Here is a 21,420-nt window from a genome sequence, read left to right on the forward strand (position 1 = left end):
GAGTTTTTCCTCCTTGACAGTGAACTGTTTTTTTTTTTTTTTTTTTTTTTTTTTGTCTTTTTGCTATTTCTTTGGGCCACACCCGCGGCATATGGAGGTTCCCAGGCTAGGGGTTGAATCGGAGCTGTAGCCACCGGTCTACGCCAGAGCCACAGCAACGTGGGATCCGAGCCACGTCTGCGACCTACACCACAGCTCACAGCAACGCCGGATCCTTAACCCACTGAGCAAGGGCAGGGACCGAACCCACAACCTCATGGTTCCTAGTCGGATTCGTTAACCACTGCGCCACGACGGGAACTCCTTTTTTTTTTTTTTTTTTTTGTCTGCCCAATTTTTGATTGGATTTTTTTTTTACATAAAAAAGGCTGCATGAGATATTTGCGTGTGTGTGTGTGTATGCATATATACACACACACACATATACATATATATATATATATGTACAAACATCAAAAATATGTGTATATTTTTTTTCAGGGCTGCACCCATGGCATATGGAAGTTCCCAGGCTAGTCCAATCAGAGTTACAGCTGCTGGCCTACACCACAGCCGTAGAAATGCCAGATCTGAGCCTCATCTACGACCTACACCATAGCTCACAGCAATACCAGATCCTTAAATCACTGATCGAGGGCAGGGATTGAACCCACATCCCCCATAGATATTATTCAGGTTCATTACCCCTGAGTCACGACAGGAACTATGAGATGTTTGTATATTTGGAGATTAATCCCTCATCAGTTGCTTGTTTGCAAAGATTCTTCTCCCACTGAGTGGGTTGTTTCTTCATTTTTTTAAGTTTCCTTTGTGCAAAAAAATTTTAAGTTTAATTAGGTACTATTCTTTTACTTTTGTTTTTATTTTCATTACCCTAGTAGGTGGATAAAAAAAGATGTTACTGTGATTTGTGTCAAAGAGTTCTGTTTATGTTTTCTTCTAGGAGTTTTATAGTATCTAGTCTTACATTTAGGTCATTTATCCATTCTGAACTTATTTTTGTGTAAGGCGTTAGAGAATGCTCTAATTTCATTCTTTCACATGTAGCTGTCTAGTTTTCCCAGCTCCACGTATTGAAGAGACTGTCTCTCCTCCATTGTATATTTTTGCCTCCTTTGTCATAGATTAATTGACCATTAGTTCTTAGGTTTAATTCTATTACGTTCCACTGATCAATATTTCTGTTTTTGTGCCAGTACCATACTGTTTTGATTACTGTAGCTTTTCTTTTTTTTGGTTTATAGTGCCACACATGAGGCATATGGACGTTCCATGGCTAGAGGGCTCGAATTGGAGCCACAGCTGTCAGCCTACGCCACAGGGCACAGCAATACAGGATCCGAGCCATGTCTGCATCCTATACCACAGCTCGCCACAACATTGGATCCTTAACCCACTGTGTAAGGCCAGGGATTGAACCTGCATCCTCAGGGATACTAGTTGGGCTTGTTACCACTGAGCCACAATGGTTAATTTTACTGTATCTTTGTAGTTTAGCCTGAAATCAGGGAGCCTGATTTCTTGAGTTCCATTTTAATGAGTCCTTGAATTTGCTTAGTTTTTTTTTTTTTTTTTTTTTTTTTGTTTGTTTTTTTGCCATTTCTTGGGCTGCTACTGCAGCATATGGAATTTCCCAGGCTAGGGGTCTAATCGGAGCTGTAGCTGCCAGCTCATGCCACAGCAACGCTGGATCATTAACCCACTGAGCAAGGGCAGGGATCAAACCCACAACCTCATGGCTCCTAGTTGGATTCGTTAACCACTGCGCCATGATGGGAACTCCTGCTTAGTATTTTGTCGAGGATTTTTACATCCATGTTCATTAGGGATATTGGCCTGTAATTTTCTTTTTGTTCAAAGTCCTAATCTGGATTTATTATTATGATAACACTGGCTTCACAAAATGAATTTGGAAGTGTTCTTCTTCAACTTTTTAGAAGAGTTTGAGAAGGACTAGTACTAGTTCTTCTTTAAATATTTGGTAGAATTCACCAGTGAAGCCATCTGGTCCCTCCCCCCTTTTTTTGGCTGCCCTGTAGCAAATATGCAGTTCCTGGGCCAGGAATAAGATCTGACCTGCAGCTGCAGCAATGCCAGATCCTTAACCCCCTGTGCTGGTCCAGGGATCCAACCTGTGTCCCAGTGCTCCCAAGACACCGCTGATCCCTTTGCACCACAGTGGAAACTCCTGGTCCCCTTTATTTGCTGGGAGATTTTAAATTACTGATTTAATCTCCTTGGCAAATATCTGTTCAGATTTCCTATTACTTTGTGATTCAGTCTTGGTAAATTGTACGTTTCTAGGAATTTATCCATCATCATCTAAGTTATCTAATTTGCTATGTATAATTATTCATAGAAGTCTGTTATGATCCCTTGTATGTCTATGGTATCAGTTATAATGTCTCATCTTTCATTTATAATTTTATTAATTTGAGTCATCTCTATTTTTCTTGGTTTCTGGGCCAGGGAGCACATCAAAGCCACAGTTGTGACCCACACCACATCTGTGGCACCGCCAGATCATTTAGCTCACCATGCTGGGCCAGGGATTAAACCTATCTCCTGGCATTGCAGAGATGCCACCAATCCTGCTGCACCACAACGGGAACTCCCTATAGGTAGATTTTTCAGCATTTATCCTGGATGGTATTCTCTTGGATTACTGGAACTATGCTTTGATTTCTGACATTAATTTGGAGAAATTCTTAGTTATTATTGCTAAAAATGTTGCTTCTATTTCTTTCTCTGTTTCTTCTCATTCTAGAATTCCAACTTTGTATATGTCATACCTTTTGTAGTTGTCCCACAGTTCTTGAATACTTTTTTTTTCAGTCTTCTTTTTCTCTTTGCTCTTCAGTTTGAGAAGTTTATATTGTCATGTCCTCAAACTCAAGATATTCTTTCCTCAGCTGTGCCTAGTCTACTAATGAGTCCTACTAATAAGTCTTCATTCCTTCCATAGTGTTTTTGATCTCTAGCATTTCTTCATTGTTATTTTTTAAAATAACTTCCATCTCTTATATTATTCATCTTTTCCATTTTTTTTTTCTTTTTAGGGTTGCACCCATAGCACATGGAAGTTCCCAGATCAGGGGTCAAATCAGAGCTGCAGCTACCAGCTTATACCACAGCCACAGCAATGCGGGATGTGAGCCACGTCTGCAACCTAAACCATAACTCATGGCAACAATGGATCCTTTAACCCACTGAGCAAGGCCAGGAATCGAACCCGCATCCTCATGGATACTAGTGGGATTCTTAACCTACTAAGCCCCAATGGGAATGCCCTATCCATCTTTTCTTGCATGTTGTCTACTTTTTCTGATAATTTCCTTAGCATATTAGTCGTATTTATTTTACATTGCTGGCCTAATAATTCTAAAACTGTTGCCATGTCTGACTCTGGTTTTGCCACTTATTCAGTCTCTTCAAACAGTGATTTCTGCTTGTTAATATGCCTTGTAATCCAAAGCTAAAAGGTGGACATGATGTCCGGTGTAATAGCAACTGTGTTAAACATTCTTAAGGAATGCAGTGGTAAGTCATGGGGATAGGGGAAGGATTCTATCGTCCTATAATTAGGTCTTAGTCTTATGTTGAGCCTGTGCTCCTAGACTGTGAACATCACCAGCTCTTCTCAGCTGTTTCTCCCCCTGAGTTGAGACATGATGTGGTCACTGGGTACTTCTATCCCTCCACAAGGAAGGCTAGAAGGAACTTCAGTTGACTAATTTCCTTTCTCCACTTGGAAGGGGAGAGCTGGCTGGAATCAGGTATTTCCCCTCACCAGGTAGTCAGGCTCTGATAAAACCCCAGAAAATTAGGCTCTCATAAAATACTTCCTCTTGAGTACAGGCTTTGTTAAGAAGAACAGAATACTCTGATATATCTCAAAATGGTTCCTTTCTCATCTCATTACTAAAAGCATGAGGGGATTTTTCTCTGATATTCACTGTAGGCATGTAGTAGAGTTTCTGGAAGTAAAATTGACCAAAGTATGGAGGTCCCTCTGATGATTGGTCACTCTTGAATTTTTAACTTTCAGAGTTGTTCATTAGAGCCTCCAGCAACTCTTCAATCACACTTTGGTTTTTCCACCTCAGCACTGATTGTCAGGAAGGTTTCTGTTTATGTGTTTCTGCTGTGGTTAAGATATTATTCTCTATAATCGCCTGTCTTGTCTGTTCATGCTTTGGTGTACAGATAACCAAGTGACCTTACTTACTTCTGTGACAGATCTATAAAGAGTTGAGATTTTTCAGTTTGTTCAATTTGTTTTACTCATTATTAGGACAGAGGAGTGACTTCTAAATCCCTAGCATGCTGGACCAGAAACTGGAAGTCTTCAAGTTTTTCAAAATTCTTTATAACACTGGATCTCCAAGTACCATTCAGCATAATTGATCATTCTCTCTTTTAGGAGTAAAAGCTCTCTTCCCTTAGCTTCTATGATACCATATTCTGTTTATTCCCCCCCCCCCAACCCCCGCTACCACCCTACTCTCAACTCTTCCTTTTCTACTGATTGTATAGTTTTCCAAGAATTGATCCTGGACCGTCTTCTCTTCTTTACTCTATAGATTCTCTTTTCTTCATGATTTAACCCCTTACCATGAATTTTAACATAGCTGTAATACTGTACACTCCTCTTATGTTTTCTTGACCTCCAGTCTTATGGCAATGGCCCTTCCCACATTTTCATTTCACGTGCCTTCAGAACTCCTGTATTTTCTATCATATTACACAGCACCTTTACCACTAAAGCTGCTTAAGACACAAACCTAGAAGTCTTTCTTGATACTTCTCACTCTCTAATCCTCTATATTCAAATCCATAAACTGTACAGGCAAAATTATCTTGAATCCATGCATATTTTCCTGTCTCTCCTACAAAACATCCTAGTTAAAGCCACCACAATCTCCCACCAAAAATCTTCGCAACTTCATATTAATGAATCTTCCTGCTGACATTCTTGATCTCTTTCAATGTGCTCCCCAATGTATATAACGATAGTATGGTATAGTGGAAAAAGTATAAGTTTTAGATCCAGAAAGACCTGCTACAATTCCTTAAGCATACTGGTTAACATGTAAACCTCATTTTTTTCAGGTATGAAATAGCTATAAAACAAACAAATTAAAAACTTACCTGACTGGAACACTATAAAAAATATAATTAATGAAAAGTCCTTAGAATAATGCTTTACATTGAATAGCCACTCAAATATAGCTCGTGCTATATACAAAATAAAGTCTGAATTCCTCCCCAAAGACTTTTGGATTCTAGGCCTAATGTACTGATTTACAAATATTCCTTAGCATAAACCACTGCTCTGGCTACCAAGCAAATGTGTTATTTTCACTTTAAATTAATTATTAAAAGACATCCAATCATCCAAAAAGAAACTGGAAAAAACTGTAAATTTTAATCTTCTTTCATTAAATTTATATATATATTCATATAACAATAATATAATCTAAGTATTAAACTCCAAAAATGTTTTCAATATTGGCTTAAATAGCTGAAAAATAATTCCTATAAAAAGTATGTCCTATATTAATGAAACTTATGGTTATGAGGTTATTCTGCTTCAATACTTGCTTTTTTCTTCATTTTTTCAGAGGATGAAGGATAAGTTTTCTCAGCAAGTAAAACTTCACAAGATGCATTATCTATAATTAAAATATATTTTAGTGTTTTCATTATTTAACCTATTGTTAACTCTAAGTACAGAAAAGCAAACTCAAATTTGAAAAAAAACCCTGATTTTAATAACTGTGATTTTGTAATAGTTTTAGAAGAAAATATGTGTTGAGTAATTTGACTTGCTACAGAAAGAAGAATGGATTCTTAAAAATATCTCAAGAGCTCCAGGTTTCATAAAAGTAAATCAACTATATATAAAAAATCTACTTTTCATTTAGTAGAGAAAGATGCATGTGATTAGAATTCTTCATTAATTGTCCTTTCATTTCCACTGTCCTATATTTTCATTCTCTCCCTTTCTACTGCAAGTTTTCTACCAGCACTTTTAAAACATACTCAGGCCTCTTTTAATCTCACAAGAAAATTTATCTGTACCCCATTCTCCTTCCTGCTACATAGCTTCCAGCAGCTTTTCAATCTGCCCCTTAAGGGTCCACTGTCCACACAGTATACCTAAAAAACAAATCTAATATCATCTGCTTAAAACCCTTCAAAGGCTTTCCACTGCCCTCAAATTAAAACTCAAGCTTCCTACCTTGATATACAAATTCTTGTTTTTATAAACCCTGTATTACTTACATATTTCCAGCCTCATGGCAGAGGCTTATTAGCTAGATAAAATACAGAATGCCCACTTAAATCTGAATTTCAGATGAACAACAAATTTTTTTAGTGTTTTCCATGTAATAGTACAAGACTATGCAATGTTTGTGACCTAATTATATTACTAATTATCTGAATTCAAATTTTGCCAAGCATTGTGTATCTGCATATGCTAAATCTAGCAACCTTTGAGGCTAACCACTCCTCTCATCTTTGTTTCCCAATGTAGAGAGAAGTTTGAGAGTTCTGTAAAAAACAGAATTAGTACCAAGACTTGGTAAGAGATTAGAGATCGGAATGACAAATGGGAAGGTGCTGAGGATGAGCCCCACTTTTCCGTTTACTAAGCTGCCTTTGCTGAGATGGAGGCCAGAGGAGGAGGAGGACCAGGTTAAGTCTTGGTTGTGAGAATTCTCAGTCAACAATCCTTGTTTTATTTATTTATTGGAAGCTTTTGTTATAGGTGCTATTATACGTTGAAATGTTCCATTTACGTTCTTTTTATATGTCTCTCTTCTATTTCTTCTCTCTTCCTAAGCGACTTGTCTACTCTATGGTTTCAAAACATCTGCATCTTACTCTAAATAGTTATCTACAGCCCTAGTCTCTGCCCCACACTCCAGAATCCGGTGCCACAAACTGCTTTTCTCTCCAGTTGATGGCTAATATGCCTCTTAATGTTTTACTATTTTACTAAGGTATTCCATTTATACAGTAATGGGAATAAATCTTATATGTATATGTACTATCCATATAATTATCATCAGATCAAGACATAAAATATTTCCAGCACTCCAGAAGTTTCCTATGTTTTTTTATCAGTCAGCACCCCCTTTCCTAAGATTACCACTATTCTGACTTCTGTCATCCAGAAGACTCTTGCCTGTTCTTGAATTTCATATAAATGGAATAAATGAATATACACATGCTTAAGTCTGTATTCTTTCATGCAACATCATGTACATGAGCTGACAGATCAAATTTAATGTGTGCAAACTAAAGTATCTTAATCATTTTCCTACCCTACTCGGCCTTACAATTGTTCCTATCTCAAGAAATGATACTACCAATCATCACGTGGCTCAAACCTATAATTTAAAAGTCATTCTTGACTTTTACTTTTCTCTTATCAAACATCCAGCTTAATCAGAAAATCCTTGCCCATCTGCCTTTAAAATACATTCCAATCAGACCACTTTAGTCTCATACAGCATTATCTGACCACTGCAATAGTTTATTTGACAGAGTTTCCTTACTTCCACTCTTGCCCCCTTAGTCTATTCTCCAGAGTAGCCAGAGTGATAATTCTAAAATATGTATCTGATCATGTTAGACATCTGCATTAAGATGCACTTGTCAACACATTTAGGAGAAAAAAATCTCTATTTCTTGTGATGGCATATGAAATTCTACATTATAACATTTGATTTGCTCTCTGACCACAATTTCAACCATGCATTTTATTTAATCACCTTGCTCCAGTCACCCTAACTTCTTTCCTTTTTTTCAAACACACTAAACACATGCCTTTTCTCTTGTTGGTCCCTTTGCCTGGCATGTTCTGCCCCCAGATTTTCAGATGGCCTGCTGTCTCACTTCATTTAAGCTCTATGCAAATGTCACCTCCCCAGAGAGACCTGTCCTGATTAACCTGTCTCAAATAACATCCCTAAGAACAGTCTCCATTTTTATCCTGCTTTATTTTCCCTCATTACTCTTATTTCTGACATTGTTATATATTTATTTGTTAATCTGCTTATTATCTTTCTTTATCCACTATCATATAAACTCAGTTACGGCAAGGAATTTGTCATGTTCCCTAGCAACCAAAAGAGTTTGTGTTACACTGTAGGTGCTTAATAAATATTTGTTGAATGACTGGAATTAATGAATGATGTGAGGATGTGTCTCTGAAACACCTAAGAGGAGATGTCCGGCAGGCAGCTGCATATAAGGGTCTTAATCTCAGAGCAGAGTCTGGAATGGAAAATTTGGAAGCCCTGCCTTTTATAGGACATCTATATATGTTAGGGGATAGACTGAAAACAGATTAAAATCTAGGAATTATCCCTAAAGAATTCCCACATTTAATAGCTAATAGTAGTAGATAAGATTGCAAAGAAGACTGAGTAGGAACTGCCTGAGAAGTAATTTCTTATTTATTTGTTTGTTTCTATTACTAAACTATTGAATGCTCAAGGGCAGAAATATAGCCATTTCTTGGTTTTCTAACACTTAGTAAAGAGCCTTACAAACAACTAGAACACAGCTGGATTTGCTGAATTAAGGAATGTGTAAAAAAAATACCTCTAGAGCAAGATGATTTATCTAATTTTAAAATTTCAGTCAATCAACCACAACAAAACAAGAATATAAAAGCACTCATAAATCCAGAATCACTATCTGCCTCACTACCAGGCTTTATAAAGAATATTTTCCACAGTCAAATCAAAACTTTTTTCTTGGGCAAAACCCAGATAAAATCATGATGGTTTCTGGTACCCTGACCACTTTCCCTTTTATACTTTTCTTCACTTGTTCACAACTTCCCTCATCTTTGATCTATAAATCTTCCTTCTAATGTTTACTGTCTAGGCAGTAGGTGCTACTCCTTCCAAGGTTGTGTGCTTTTACAAGTTTAGGTATTTGGTTTTTTTTTTTTTTTTTTTTGTCTTTTTGCTATTTCTTGGACCGCTCCTGTGGCACATGGAGGTTCCCAGGCTAGGGGTCGAATCAAGAGCTGTAGCTGCTGGCCTATGCGAGAGCCACAGCAACACGGGATCCAAGCCGCGTCTGCAACCTACACCACAGCTCACGGCAACGCCGGATCCTTAACCCACTGAGCAAGGCCATGGATTGAACCCACAACCTCATGGTTCCTAGTCGGATTCGTTAACCACTGCGCCACGATGGGAACTCCACAAGTTTAGGTTTTATCACTAGATTCATTTCCCTTAAAACGGAAACCATCCTAATGATTTTTATATCTATACTTCCTAACACAATACCTGGCATTTTGTAAACACTCATTAAGACAACTTCTTAAAGTGAAGATAACACACAAAAAAAACCCCTCTTTTTTCAGTTCATACAAAAACTTATATCCATCAGAAACAAAAAAAGCAATTGTTTAAATTTACTCCCAAATAGATGCTATAAAACTTGTTGCAGGAAATAAAGAAAATAGAAATTTGAAATACATCAGAGATTAATAAGGTTGTAAATGTCTTGCTAAGTTTATTCTAATGATAAAGCAAATAACAGAGGGCCTATAACAGAAGGAACTTTGTTGATTTTTTGTGCTTCAATCATCACACATAACTCCAATGTATCTGTTTACTGATTATCTTCCTCTCCTATGACTGAAATTTACAACGGCAGGGAAAATATATCATTCCTCATTGGTATATACAGCAACTCCTAGTACAGAAAACATATGCGGAAAATGTTTATTAAATTAATTAATGCTGTGGGGATAGTTAAGACCCACTTTCCAACCTCACATATACTCATTTCTTAAATAAAACCATACTAAAAAGCACTCAGTTTCCTGAATATATATATATTGCACTGTGACAAAAATTAAAAAAGAATTATAAAAATTATTAGTATCACTATTAATTACCTGATTTTGAATTTGAAGTACTCTTTGGTTTTGGAGAAATATTTTGATCTGCTATCATCACACTAGAATAAGAACAAATTGATGGTATTTTCTTAGTCTCTCAGTAACATTTTTTTGTTTTTAGTTTTTTTACTTTTTAGGGCTGCACCCACAGCATATGGAGGTTCCCAGGCTAGGGATTGAATCAGAACTGCAGCCATGGGCCTATGCCACAGCCACAGCAATACAGGATCTGAGCCACGTCTGTGACCTATACCACAGTTCATGTCAATGGAAGATCCTTAACCCACTGAGCGAAGCCAGGGATTGAACCTGCATCCTCATGGATCCAGTTGGGTTCATTAACCACTGGGGCATGAAGGGAACTCCTCTCAGTAACTTTTGAGATTCCTCAAATAATACTTCAAATAAGTACATGTCTATGTAATCAATTTTCCTGTAGAGAAAATACAACTGGTTAGAAAAAAATGTTAACATATGTATGTGCAAAAATAGTTTAATAATAAAAGGCAAGAGATGGGATTAAGATGGTGGAGTAGAAGGACTGGAGATCACCTTCTCTCATGAAAACAAGAAAATTACAACCAACTGCTGAAAAGCCATCAACAAAGTAGACTAGAAACTACCAAAAAGATATCTTACATAAAACACAAAGAAGAAACCACATCGAGATGGTAGGAGGGGTGCTTATGTGATATAGGCAACCTCATACCTGCCAGGTGGGCAATCCAAAGACTGGAAAGTCTCACCCACAGGAGTGAGAGTTCCAAGCCCCACATCAGGTTCCCATGCCTGGGAACCTAACATTGCAAGGAGGAGCCCCCAGAGTATTCCAGAGTAATGGGCACTGAAGACCAGAGGGATTGTGCACAGGAGCTCCACAGGACTGGGGGAAACAGAGACTCCATTCTGAAGGTTGAACACAGGCTTTCATGTACACTGGGTCCCAGAACAAAACAAAGACATCGTAAGAATCTGTGATAGAAGTACCTGCAGATTTTGGAGGATCTCCTGAGAAAACAAGGTCAGCTGTGGCTCTTTGTTGGTGAGAGACATTGGAGGCAAAGATCTTGGGAATAATCATTACTGTGAACTCCCCTGGAGGTGGCCACTTTGGAAAAATCTGGCTCCACCCATTAGGGCTGAAGAGCCCCAAGCCAAACAACAAACAGCCTGGAAACACAGTCCCACCCATCAGCAAATAGGCTGCCTAAATATTTCTTAGGCACACACCCTCTAATCACATCCAGAGACAAAGCCCCAGCAACCAGAGGGATAAGAATCAGCTCCACCTATCAGTGGGCAGGAACCAGTATCTCCTATACTGTCAGGAAGCCTATAACAAGTGACTGTACCAACTTAAGCCACAAGGGGGAAGATATCAGAAGCAAGAGAGGCTATAACCCTATTGCCTGCAAAAATGAGACCACACCAAAAATTTATACAAAATGAAAAGGCAGAGAATTATGACCCAGATAAAGGAACAAGAAGAAAAAAAAAAAAAAAACAGGAATTCTCGTCGTGGCGCAGTGGTTGACGAATCTGACTAGGAACCATGAGGTTGCGGGTTCGGTCCCTGCCCTTGCTCAGTGGGTTAACGATCCGGCGTTGCCGTGAGCTGTGGTGTAGGTTGCAGATGCGGCTCGGATCCCGCGTTGCTGTGGCTCTGGCGTAGGCCGGTGGCTACAGCTCCGATTCAACCCCTAGCCTGGGAACCTCCATATGCCGCGGGAGCGGCCCAAGAAATAGCAACAACAACAACAACAACAAAAAGACAAAAAAGACAAAAAAGACAAAAAAAAAAAAAAAAACAAACAGAAAAACAGCTAAGTGATCTGGAGATTACCAACCTCCATGAAAAAGACTTTAGACTAATGATAGTAAAGATGATTCAAGATCTTGGAAATAAATTGGAGGCAAAGATTGATAGATTACCAGAAACACTGAACAAAGAAATAGAAGATTTAAAAATTAAGCAAGTAGAGATGCAAAAAAAAAATTAGTGAAATAAAAAAATTTACTAGGCGGAATCAACAGGAGAATACAGGAGCCAGTGGAACGAATAAGTGAGGTGAAAGACAGACTGGTGGAAATCACTGATGCAGGACAGAAATGAGAAAAAAGACTGAAAAGAAATTAAGACAGTCAAAGAGAAACCTGGGACAATTTTAAATGTGCCAAAATCCACATTATAGAGGTGCCATAAGGAGAAGAGAGAGAGAAAGGGCCAGAGAAAATATCTGAAGAGTCAACAGCCAAAAACTTCCCTAACATGGGAAAGGAATCACTCACTCAAAAACAGAAGCACAATGAATACCATAAAAAATAAACTTGAGGAGGAACACCCCAAGACACATATTAATCAAACTGAACAAAATTAAAGACAAAGATAAAATATCAAAAGTAGTTAGGGAAATGAAACAACATACAAGGGAACCCAAACAAGGTTATCAGCTGGCTTTTCACCAGAAACTCTGCAGGCCAGAAGGGAGTGGCAAAATAAACCTGCAATCAAGATTACTCTACCTAGCAAGGCTTTCATTCTGATTTGGAGAAATAAAAAGCTTTACAGACAAGCAAAAGCTAAGAGAATTCAGCAACATTAAACCAGCTTTACAACAAATACTAGAGGAAATTCTCCAGCTGGAAAGGAAAAGGCCACAACTAGAAACAAAAATACTACAAATGATAAGGCTCACCAGTAAAGGGATACATATAGTGAAGGCAGGAAATCATCCACAAACAAGCTACCAAAACAAGAAATGATAAGAGGAGGGTAAAAATGCAGAATACTTGAGATGGATTTACAATCAAGAGACCAGCAACTCAAAACAATCTTTTGATAGATATATATCAAAACTTCATGGTGTCTGCAAACCAAAAATCTACACTAGATACACACACAAATAAGAAAAAGCAAACCAAACATAACGCTAAAGATACTCATCCAACCACAAGAGAATGAGAAGAAAGGAAGAAAAAAGACCAACAAAAACAAATCCAGGGAGTTCCCGTCATGGCGCAGTGGTTAACGAATCCGACTAGGAACCATGAGGTTGCGGGTTCGGTCCCTGCCCTTGCTCAGTGGGTTAACGATCTGGCGTTGCCGTGAGCTGTGGTGTAGGTTGCAGATGCGGCTCGGATCCCGCGTTGCTGTGGCTCTGGCGTAGGCCGGTGGCTACAGCTCCGATTCAACCCCTAGCCTGGGAACCTCCATATGCCGCGGGAGCGGCCCAAGAAATAGCAACAACAACAACAAAAAGACAAAAGACAAAAAAAAAAAATCCAAAACAATTAATAAAATGACAATAAGGGCATACATATCAATAATTACCTTAAATGTAAACAGACTAAATACCCCAACCAAAAGACACAGACTGGCTGAATGGGTACAAAAGTAAGACCCATACATATGCTATCTTCAAAAGACTCACTTCAGCTCTAGGGATACATGTAAACTGAAAGTGAGAGGATGGAAGAAATTTTCCCATGCAAACAGAAATCAAAAGAAAGCTGGAGTAGCAATACTCATATCAGACTAAATAGACTTTAAAATAAAGAATGTTATAAGAAACAGAGAAGGACATTACATAATGATCAACGGATCAATCCAAGAGGGTGATATAACAACTGGAAATATATATGCACCCAACATAATTTCACCTCAATATATAAGGAAATTGTTAACAGCCTTAAAAGGAGAAATTAACAATTACACAGTAATAGTGTGTGGGGGGTTAACACCCAGTTACAGCAATGGACATATGATCCCGACAGAAAATCAACAAGGAAACAGACCTTAAATTATGCATTATACTAGATGGACTTAACAGATATTTATAGAACATTCCATCCAAAAGGAGCAGAATACACATTCTTCTCAAGTGTCCATGGAACATTCTCTAGGATAGATCACATTCTGGGTCACAAATCAAAGCTTGGTAAATTTCAGAAAACTGAAATACCAAGCATCTTTTCCAACACCTTGCCATGAGACTAGAAATCAACAATAAAAAAACTTCAAAAAAACCCAAAACATGTAGAACTAAACAACGTGCTACTAAACAACCAATGGATCACTGAATAAATCAAAGAGGAAATTAAAAAATACCCAGAGACAAATGACAACAAAGACACAACAACCCAAAACTTATGGGATGCAGCAAAATCAGATCTAAGAGGGAAGTCTACCTCAGGAAACAAGAAAAGCTCAAATAAACAACCTAAATTTACACCTAAAGCAACCTAGAGAAAGCAGAACAGATAAAACCCAGAGTTAGCAGAAGGAAAGAAATCAGAAAGATCAGAGCAGAAACAAATGAAATAGAAACAAAGAAAATCATACAAATGAAACTAAAAATTCATCCTTTGAAAAGATCAACAAAATTGATAAACCCTTAGCCAGACTCATCAAGTAAAAAAGAGAGATGACTCAAATCGATAAAATTAAAAATGAAAAAGGAGAAGTTACAACGGGTATCACAGAAATACAAAGGATCAGCAGCAACCACTATAAGAAACTATATGCCAATAAAATGGATAACCTAGAAGACATGGACAAATTCTTAGAAAATTACAATCTTCTAAGACTAAACCAAGAAGAAACAGAAAAGACAAATGGACCAATCACAAGTACTGAAATTGAAACTGTGATTTAAAAACTTCCAACAAATACAATTCCAGGGCCAGAGGGCTTCACGTGTGAATTCTATCAAAAATTTAAAGAAGAGTTAACACTTCTGAAACTATTCCAAAAATTGCAGAGAAAGGAACACTCCCAAACTCATTCTATGAAGCCACCACCACCACCCTGATATCAAAACCAAAGATACCACAAAAATAGAAAATTACAGGCCAATACCAGTGGTGAAAATTCTCAACAAAATACTAGCAAACTGAATATAGCAATATATTGAAAGGATCGTACACTCTGATCAAGAAGGATTCATCCCAGGTATGCAAGGATTTTTGAACATCCTTGAAATCATCACTGTGATATACCACATTAACAAACTGAAGAATGAAAATGATATGATCCTCTCAAAAGACATTGGAAAAAAATCTTTTGACAAAATTCAACACCCATTTCTGATAAAAACCCTCCAGAAACTGGGCATAGAGGGAACCTACTTCAACATAATAAAGGTCATAAATGACACATCCACAGAGAACATCATCCTCAATGGTGAAAAACTGAAAGAACTCCCACTAAGATCATGAACAAGACAAAGATGTCTGCTCTCACCACTTCTATTCAACATAGTTTTGGAAGTCCTAGCCATGGCAACCAGACAAGAAAAAGAAATAAAAAGAATCCAAAATGGAAAGGAAGAAGTAAAGCTATCACTGTTTGCAGATACATGATACTATACCTAGAAAATCCTAAGCGTGCTATCAGAAAACTGTTAGAGCTCATCAATGAATTTGGTAAAGTTGTAGGATATGAAATTAACACACAGAAATCAACTTAATTTCTATGTACTAACAATGAAAGATCAGAAAGACAAATTAGGGAAACAATCCCATTTATAATCACATAAAAAATACCTAGTAATAAACCTACCTTAAGAGACAAAAGACCTATACTCTGGAAACTATAAGATGCTGATGAAAGAAATCAAAGATGACACAAACAGATGGAAAGATATACCAAGCTCTTGGATTGGATGAATTAATATTGTCAAAATGACTACACTACCCAGGGCAATCTACAGATTCAACGCAATCCCTATAAAATTACCAATGGCATTTTTCACAGAACTAGAACAAAATATTTTAAAATTTGCTTGGAAACAAAAAAGACCCAAATAGCCTATATAATACTGAAAAGGAAAAATGGAACTGGAGGAATCAGGCTCCCTGATTTCAGACTCTACTACAAAGCTTCAGTTATTAAAAAAGTATGGTACTGGCACAAAAACAGAAATAGGGGATCAGTGGAGCAGGAGAGAAAGCCAAGCAGCATGGTCAATTAATCTATGACAAAGGAGACAAGACAATACAATGGAAAAGAGATAGTCCCTTCAATAAGTGGTGCTGGGAAAACTGGACAGACACATGGAAAAGAATGAAATTAGAACACTCCCTAACACCATACACAAAAATAAACTTGAAATAGATTAAAGACATAAGTATAAGACCAGATATTATAAAACTCTTAGAGGAAAACATAGGCCAAACTCTCTCTGATATAAACCACAGCAATATCTTCTCAGATCCACCTCCTAGAGTAATGACAATAAAACAAAAATAAAGAAATGGGACCTAATTAAACTTAAAAGTTTTTGCACAGCAAAGGAAACTCTAAACAAAACAAAAACAACTCACAGAATGGGAGAAAATATTTGCAACTGAAGCCACCAACAAGGGATTAATCTCCATAATATATAAACACCTTCTGCATCTCAATATAAAAAAAACAACCCCATCAAAAAATGGGCAGAAGGTCTAAACAGACAATTCACCAAAGAAGACATACAGATAGCCAAAAAATACATGAAAAGAGGTCCAACATTATTAGAGAAATGCAAATTATTAGAAAAATGCAAATCAAAACTAATATGAGGTATCACCTTACAGCAGCCAGAATGGCCATCATCAAAAGTCTACGAAAAAAATGCTGGAGAGGGTGTGGAGAAAAGGGAACCCTCTTACACTATTGGTGGGAATGTGAATTAGTGCAACCACTATGAAGAACAGTGTGGGGATTACTCAAAAAACTCAAAATAGAATTACCATATTATACAGCATTCCCACTCCTGGGCATCTGTCCAAAGAAAACCATGATTTGAAAACATACATGTACCCCAATGTTCACTGCAACACTATATATAATATCCAGGACAAGGAAGCAACATAAATGTCCACTGATAGAGGAGTGGATAAAGATGATGTAGTACATATATAATCAATGGAATATTACTCAGCCATAAAGAAGAATGAAATAATGGCATTTGCAGCAACATGGATCAACCTAGAGATTATCATGCTAAGTGAAGCTAGACAGTGAGACACAAACATCATATGCTATCACTCATATGTGGAACTTAAAAAAAGGATACGGTGAATTTATTTGCAGAACAGAAACAGAATCACAGACTTTGAAAAACTTATGGTTACCAAAGGAGACAGGCTGGGGATGTAGGATAGAAATGTTCTAAAGTTAGGTTGTGAGGATGGTTGTACAACTATAAATATAATGAAATTCATTGAATTTAAAAACTTTTAAAAATTAAAAAAAACCAGTTTGAGTTAAAAACTAATAAAAGGCAATATATTTATAAACTTATCAGTGTGAGACAGTAAATGTAGAGGACAATGGGATAGTGTTTAGAATCAGACAGAACTCAGTTTAAAGCTCAGTTCTGCTACCTACACTTGAATGGCCTTTGGAAAACTACTTAACCTATCTTGAGTCTTGACTATCTCATTTATGCAAAAGGAATAGCAATCTCGTTTCCCAGGATTCTTGTGGTAGGTATCCTAAGTAACGTGAGAAATAATACTTAAAAAATTAACATCCTTTTCTCTTTTACACTTTGACAAATGAGACTGCCCCAGTTCCACACAAATGTGTAAAAGATTAGCTATTATAAGAGGAAGACAAAAGGCTACAAAGCCCAGCCTGTGACCACCAAAATGGGATTTCTTAGTCCCCAGCAAGACAATGGAGTTAAGGAGGTCCCATCATGATGCAGTGAAAACGAATTCGACTAGGAACCATGAGGTTTCGATCCCCGGCCTCGCTGAGTGAGTTAAGGATTCAGTGTTGCCGTAAGCTGTGGTGTAGGTCACAGACACGGCTCGGATCTGGCATTGCTGTGGCTCTGGCATAGGCCAGCAGCAACAGCTCTGATTAGATCCCTAGAGTGAGAACCACCATGTTCCAGGTGCAGCCCTAAAAAGACAAAAAAAAAAAAAAAAAAAAAAAAAAAAAAAAAGACAATGGAGTTAAAAACTAAATGTGAGAAGATGATTTTTTAAAAATTCCTATTTCTGGATTATTGACTAATTAAACTCAGTGAGCAAAAAGAAGATTATTCCTTCATATTTCCCCTTTAAATTCACCCTATCAAGATAGTACTTTCTTGCCCCTGAATGAATTTTCAGGCATATTCCATTGCTTTTATAGTATTCTCTGGAAATAGCCATTTTTAAGTAATAAAAAGCCCAATATATTATCACAGCACTAAACACTTATTATCCAATTTAAATGTCTTCCTTTTCACAACTTCGTCTTACTTAGACTCATAATCTGCAGTGAGGAAAGCAACCATGTTTTTTTCCTCTATTTCTTGTTCTTTTTTCTCCTCCATTTGTGAACTACTTTTTAAGATCCTCAGGCATTGGAGTAGCAGAAAGAAATTTTAGGAAACGTCTTTCCTGGTCTTGAATGATACTATTATCCTAATCTTGGTGCCCTTTGGTGTGACAGATAACCAAATGCTGACTTTCAAATCTGAAGTTTTTTGAAGGGTTCCTAACCCTAGTGCTTGAACATTTGATGCTGTTCATGATGTCCTCAGATTTTGCAACTGATGATGGAACTTAAAGCTTCTTTCAGTTGAGCTTACTTTGTCCTTTCCAGGAAGTCATACTGGGCAGGATCCCTTTTAAGATGACCCTTCTGTTAGATCTATGTCTGACCTACGGGGATTATGCACAACTCTCTGCTGTGCTGAACTCTGAAAGTACATCTAGTGTCCTCTTTATGGGCCATTCCAAAGCATCTAACAGACCTTGCTTTTAGCCTTTTCAGATGTGAGTCAGAAAACAACTTCCAGGGGACATATGTTGAACTTTCCAAATAGTTCTCCTGAAGCTTCCTCTCCTGTTTTGAGGTGAAAAAGTCTTCTCCATTCCTTGCATATGACACCAACAACTATTTTGTTGCTGTTGCTAATTTTGTTTTTTGTTTTAAGTTTTATTATAGTTGATTTATAATGTGTTAATTTCTGCTGTATAGCAAAATGATAGTTATACATACATACTATTTTTCACATTCTTTTCCATTATGGTTTATTACAGGATATTGACTATAGTTCCTTGTGCTATATAATAAGACTCTGTTGCTTATCCATCCTATATATAATAGTGTGCATCTTCTACTCCCAAATCCCAATCCTTCCCTCCTCATTCCTCTCCTTGGCAACCACAAGTCTGTTCTTTATGTCTATGAGTCTGTTTCTATTTCACAGATCAGTTCATTTGTGTTGTACTTTTGATTCCACATATAAGTTAGATCATATGGTATCTATCTTTCTCTTTCTGACTTACTTCACTTAATATAATAATATCCAGCCCCATCACATTGCTGCAAATGGTATTATTTTATTCTTTTTATGGTTGAGTAATATTCCATTGTGTGTGTGTGTGTGTGTGTGTGTGTGTGTGTGTGTGTGTGTGTGTATGTGTGTGTCTATCTTCTTTATCCATTCATCTGTCAATTGACATTTAGGTTGCTTCTATGTCTTGGCTATTATAAATGGTGTTGCTATGAACACAGGGGTGCATGTATCTTTTCGAATTACAGTTTTGTCTGGATACATGCCCAGGAGTGGGATTGCTATAGCAATTGTATTTTTAGTTTTTTTTTCCCAGAAAACTTCATAGTGTTTTCTATAATGGCTGCACTAATTTACTTTCCCATCAACAGTATAGAAGGGTTTGCTTTTCTCCACACCCTCTCCAGAATTTGTTATCTGTAGATTTTTAATGATGACCATTATGACTGGTATGAAGTGATGACTCACTATAGGTTACCAACAACTCTTATCAAAGAAATAAGTATTTTTGATCATTCTATCCTCTCAGTGTGCTCTTAATCTTTTCAATATCTTGGAGACTGGTATTGAATTAATGTTGAAAGAATTATGTTTTGGACCAATCTTTTACAAATTCTACATGGATGGTTCTACACAGCACAGGGGTGGGGTAACTGTCATTTTAATTTTGTTCTCATCTACTGAGGTCACTGCCCAAACTAAAAGACTACATGAAATTTAACATCCTGCTACATTCCTCAAGTTCCTATTAACACATGCAGATTAAGGCTTGATGGACAGAACCACAGAGTTTTACTACTAGCCAAAGAACTTGGCATGTGACCTAAGATAGATTTCCTCCTCTACACCTTGAAGCATAAAGGGTTACTGGAAAGATAAAAGGGACAGAGGCTTAGGAAACAAGCAGTAAGACAATGGGGGCTGAATTCTCTCCCTCAAGCCCCAAAACTGGAGGGCTGGGTAACAGGCGGGAAGATGGCATTAAAAGAGGGAAAGAAAAAGCCCAAAGTAGAGGAGGCATGTTTCAACCCCTCTATGTAGAATTCCAGGAGATTACATCTATACAAGGTGGAAACTTAACCTAAAAACAGGAGCTTGGGATACTCAGGCAGAGAAGAGGTCTCTTTTAGCCCTCCGGAGAATTCCTTGATTCCTGTATATTGTAAACGAGTTCTCAAGGTTCCACATACCAAAGGCAATGCAGAGAAGGTGGTCAAATTCAGAATCAAAATACCTGGCAGAGGGTAGTTGTGGCTAGGTGACTTTACCACAAGGGTTGCAGAAAGGCAAGAGAGTCCAAGTGGATGGAGGACTTCAATGACATTCTACAGGCTTGTGGGGGGGGACAATGAAAGCTAGAGTGATAAGAAGTCTTCAGTAGAGGACTTCAGGCCTTAAAACAAGTTCCTCAATAATAGTAGAATCATATTCCATGCTCCTGGGTTAGAAAAATTAATATTGTAAAAATGGCTATAATACCCAAAGCAATCTACAGATTCAATGCAATCTCTATCAAATTACCCATGACATTTTTCACAGAACTAGAACAAACAATCCAAAAATTTATATGGAACAACAAAAGACCCAGAATTGCCAGAGCAATCCTGAGAAACAAAAACCAAGCAGGAGGCATAACTCTCCCAGACTTTAGGCAATATTACAAAGTCACAATCATCAAGACAGTGTGGTACTGGTACCAAAACAGACATATAGACCAATGGAAAAGAATAGAGAACGCAGAAATAAACCCAGATACCTATGGTCAATTAATCTTTGACAAAGGAGACAAGAGCATAAAATGGGAAAGACAGTCTTTTCAGCAGGAATTGCTGGGAAACCTGGACAGCTGCAAGTAAATCAATGAAACTAGAACATACCCTCACACCGTGCATGAAAATAAACTCAAAATGGCTCAAAGACTAAATATAAGACAAGACACCATCAAACTCCTGGAAGAGAACATAGGCAAAATATTCTCTAATATCAACCTTACAAATGTTTTCTCAGCTCAATCTCCCAAAGCAACAGAAATAAGAGCAAAAGTAAACCAATGGGACCTAATCAAACTGACAAACTTTTGCACAACAAACGAAACCAAAAAGAAAACAAAAAGACAACTTACAGAATGGGAAAAAATAGTGTCAAATGATGCAACTGACAAGGGCTTAATCTCTAAAATATACAAGCAACTTATACAAC

The 21,420-nt window shown here is 37.4% G+C and overlaps 1 protein-coding gene across 9 annotated transcripts in view; it reads right to left on the reverse strand.

Annotated features, from left to right (window-relative positions):
• MEIKIN (meiotic kinetochore factor) overlaps window positions 1-21,420 on the reverse strand; it is a 102,969-nt gene that overhangs the window by 40,981 nt on the left and 40,568 nt on the right. For 6 of the 9 annotated variants that reach the window (XM_085014554.1, XM_085014552.1, XM_085014555.1 and 3 more), the window contains 2 exons: window positions 9,938-9,999; window positions 5,605-5,675 (listed from right to left, as the gene is read on the reverse strand). The exons of the other annotated variants lie outside the window; for them this stretch is intronic. In XM_085014554.1, the coding sequence (XP_084870680.1) occupies window positions 5,605-5,675; window positions 9,938-9,999 (133 nt within the window). The remainder of the gene's footprint in view (window positions 1-5,604; window positions 5,676-9,937; window positions 10,000-21,420) is intronic. 9 annotated transcript variants of the gene reach the window in all.

The sequence above is a fragment of the Sus scrofa genome, chromosome 2 (assembly GCF_054392235.1).
Source record: "Sus scrofa isolate SSC_HxYL_T2T_F1_AM1 chromosome 2, Sscrofa_HxYL_maternal_Yorkshire_Landrace_v2.0, whole genome shotgun sequence".
NCBI classification, from domain to species: domain Eukaryota; kingdom Metazoa; phylum Chordata; class Mammalia; order Artiodactyla; family Suidae; genus Sus; species Sus scrofa.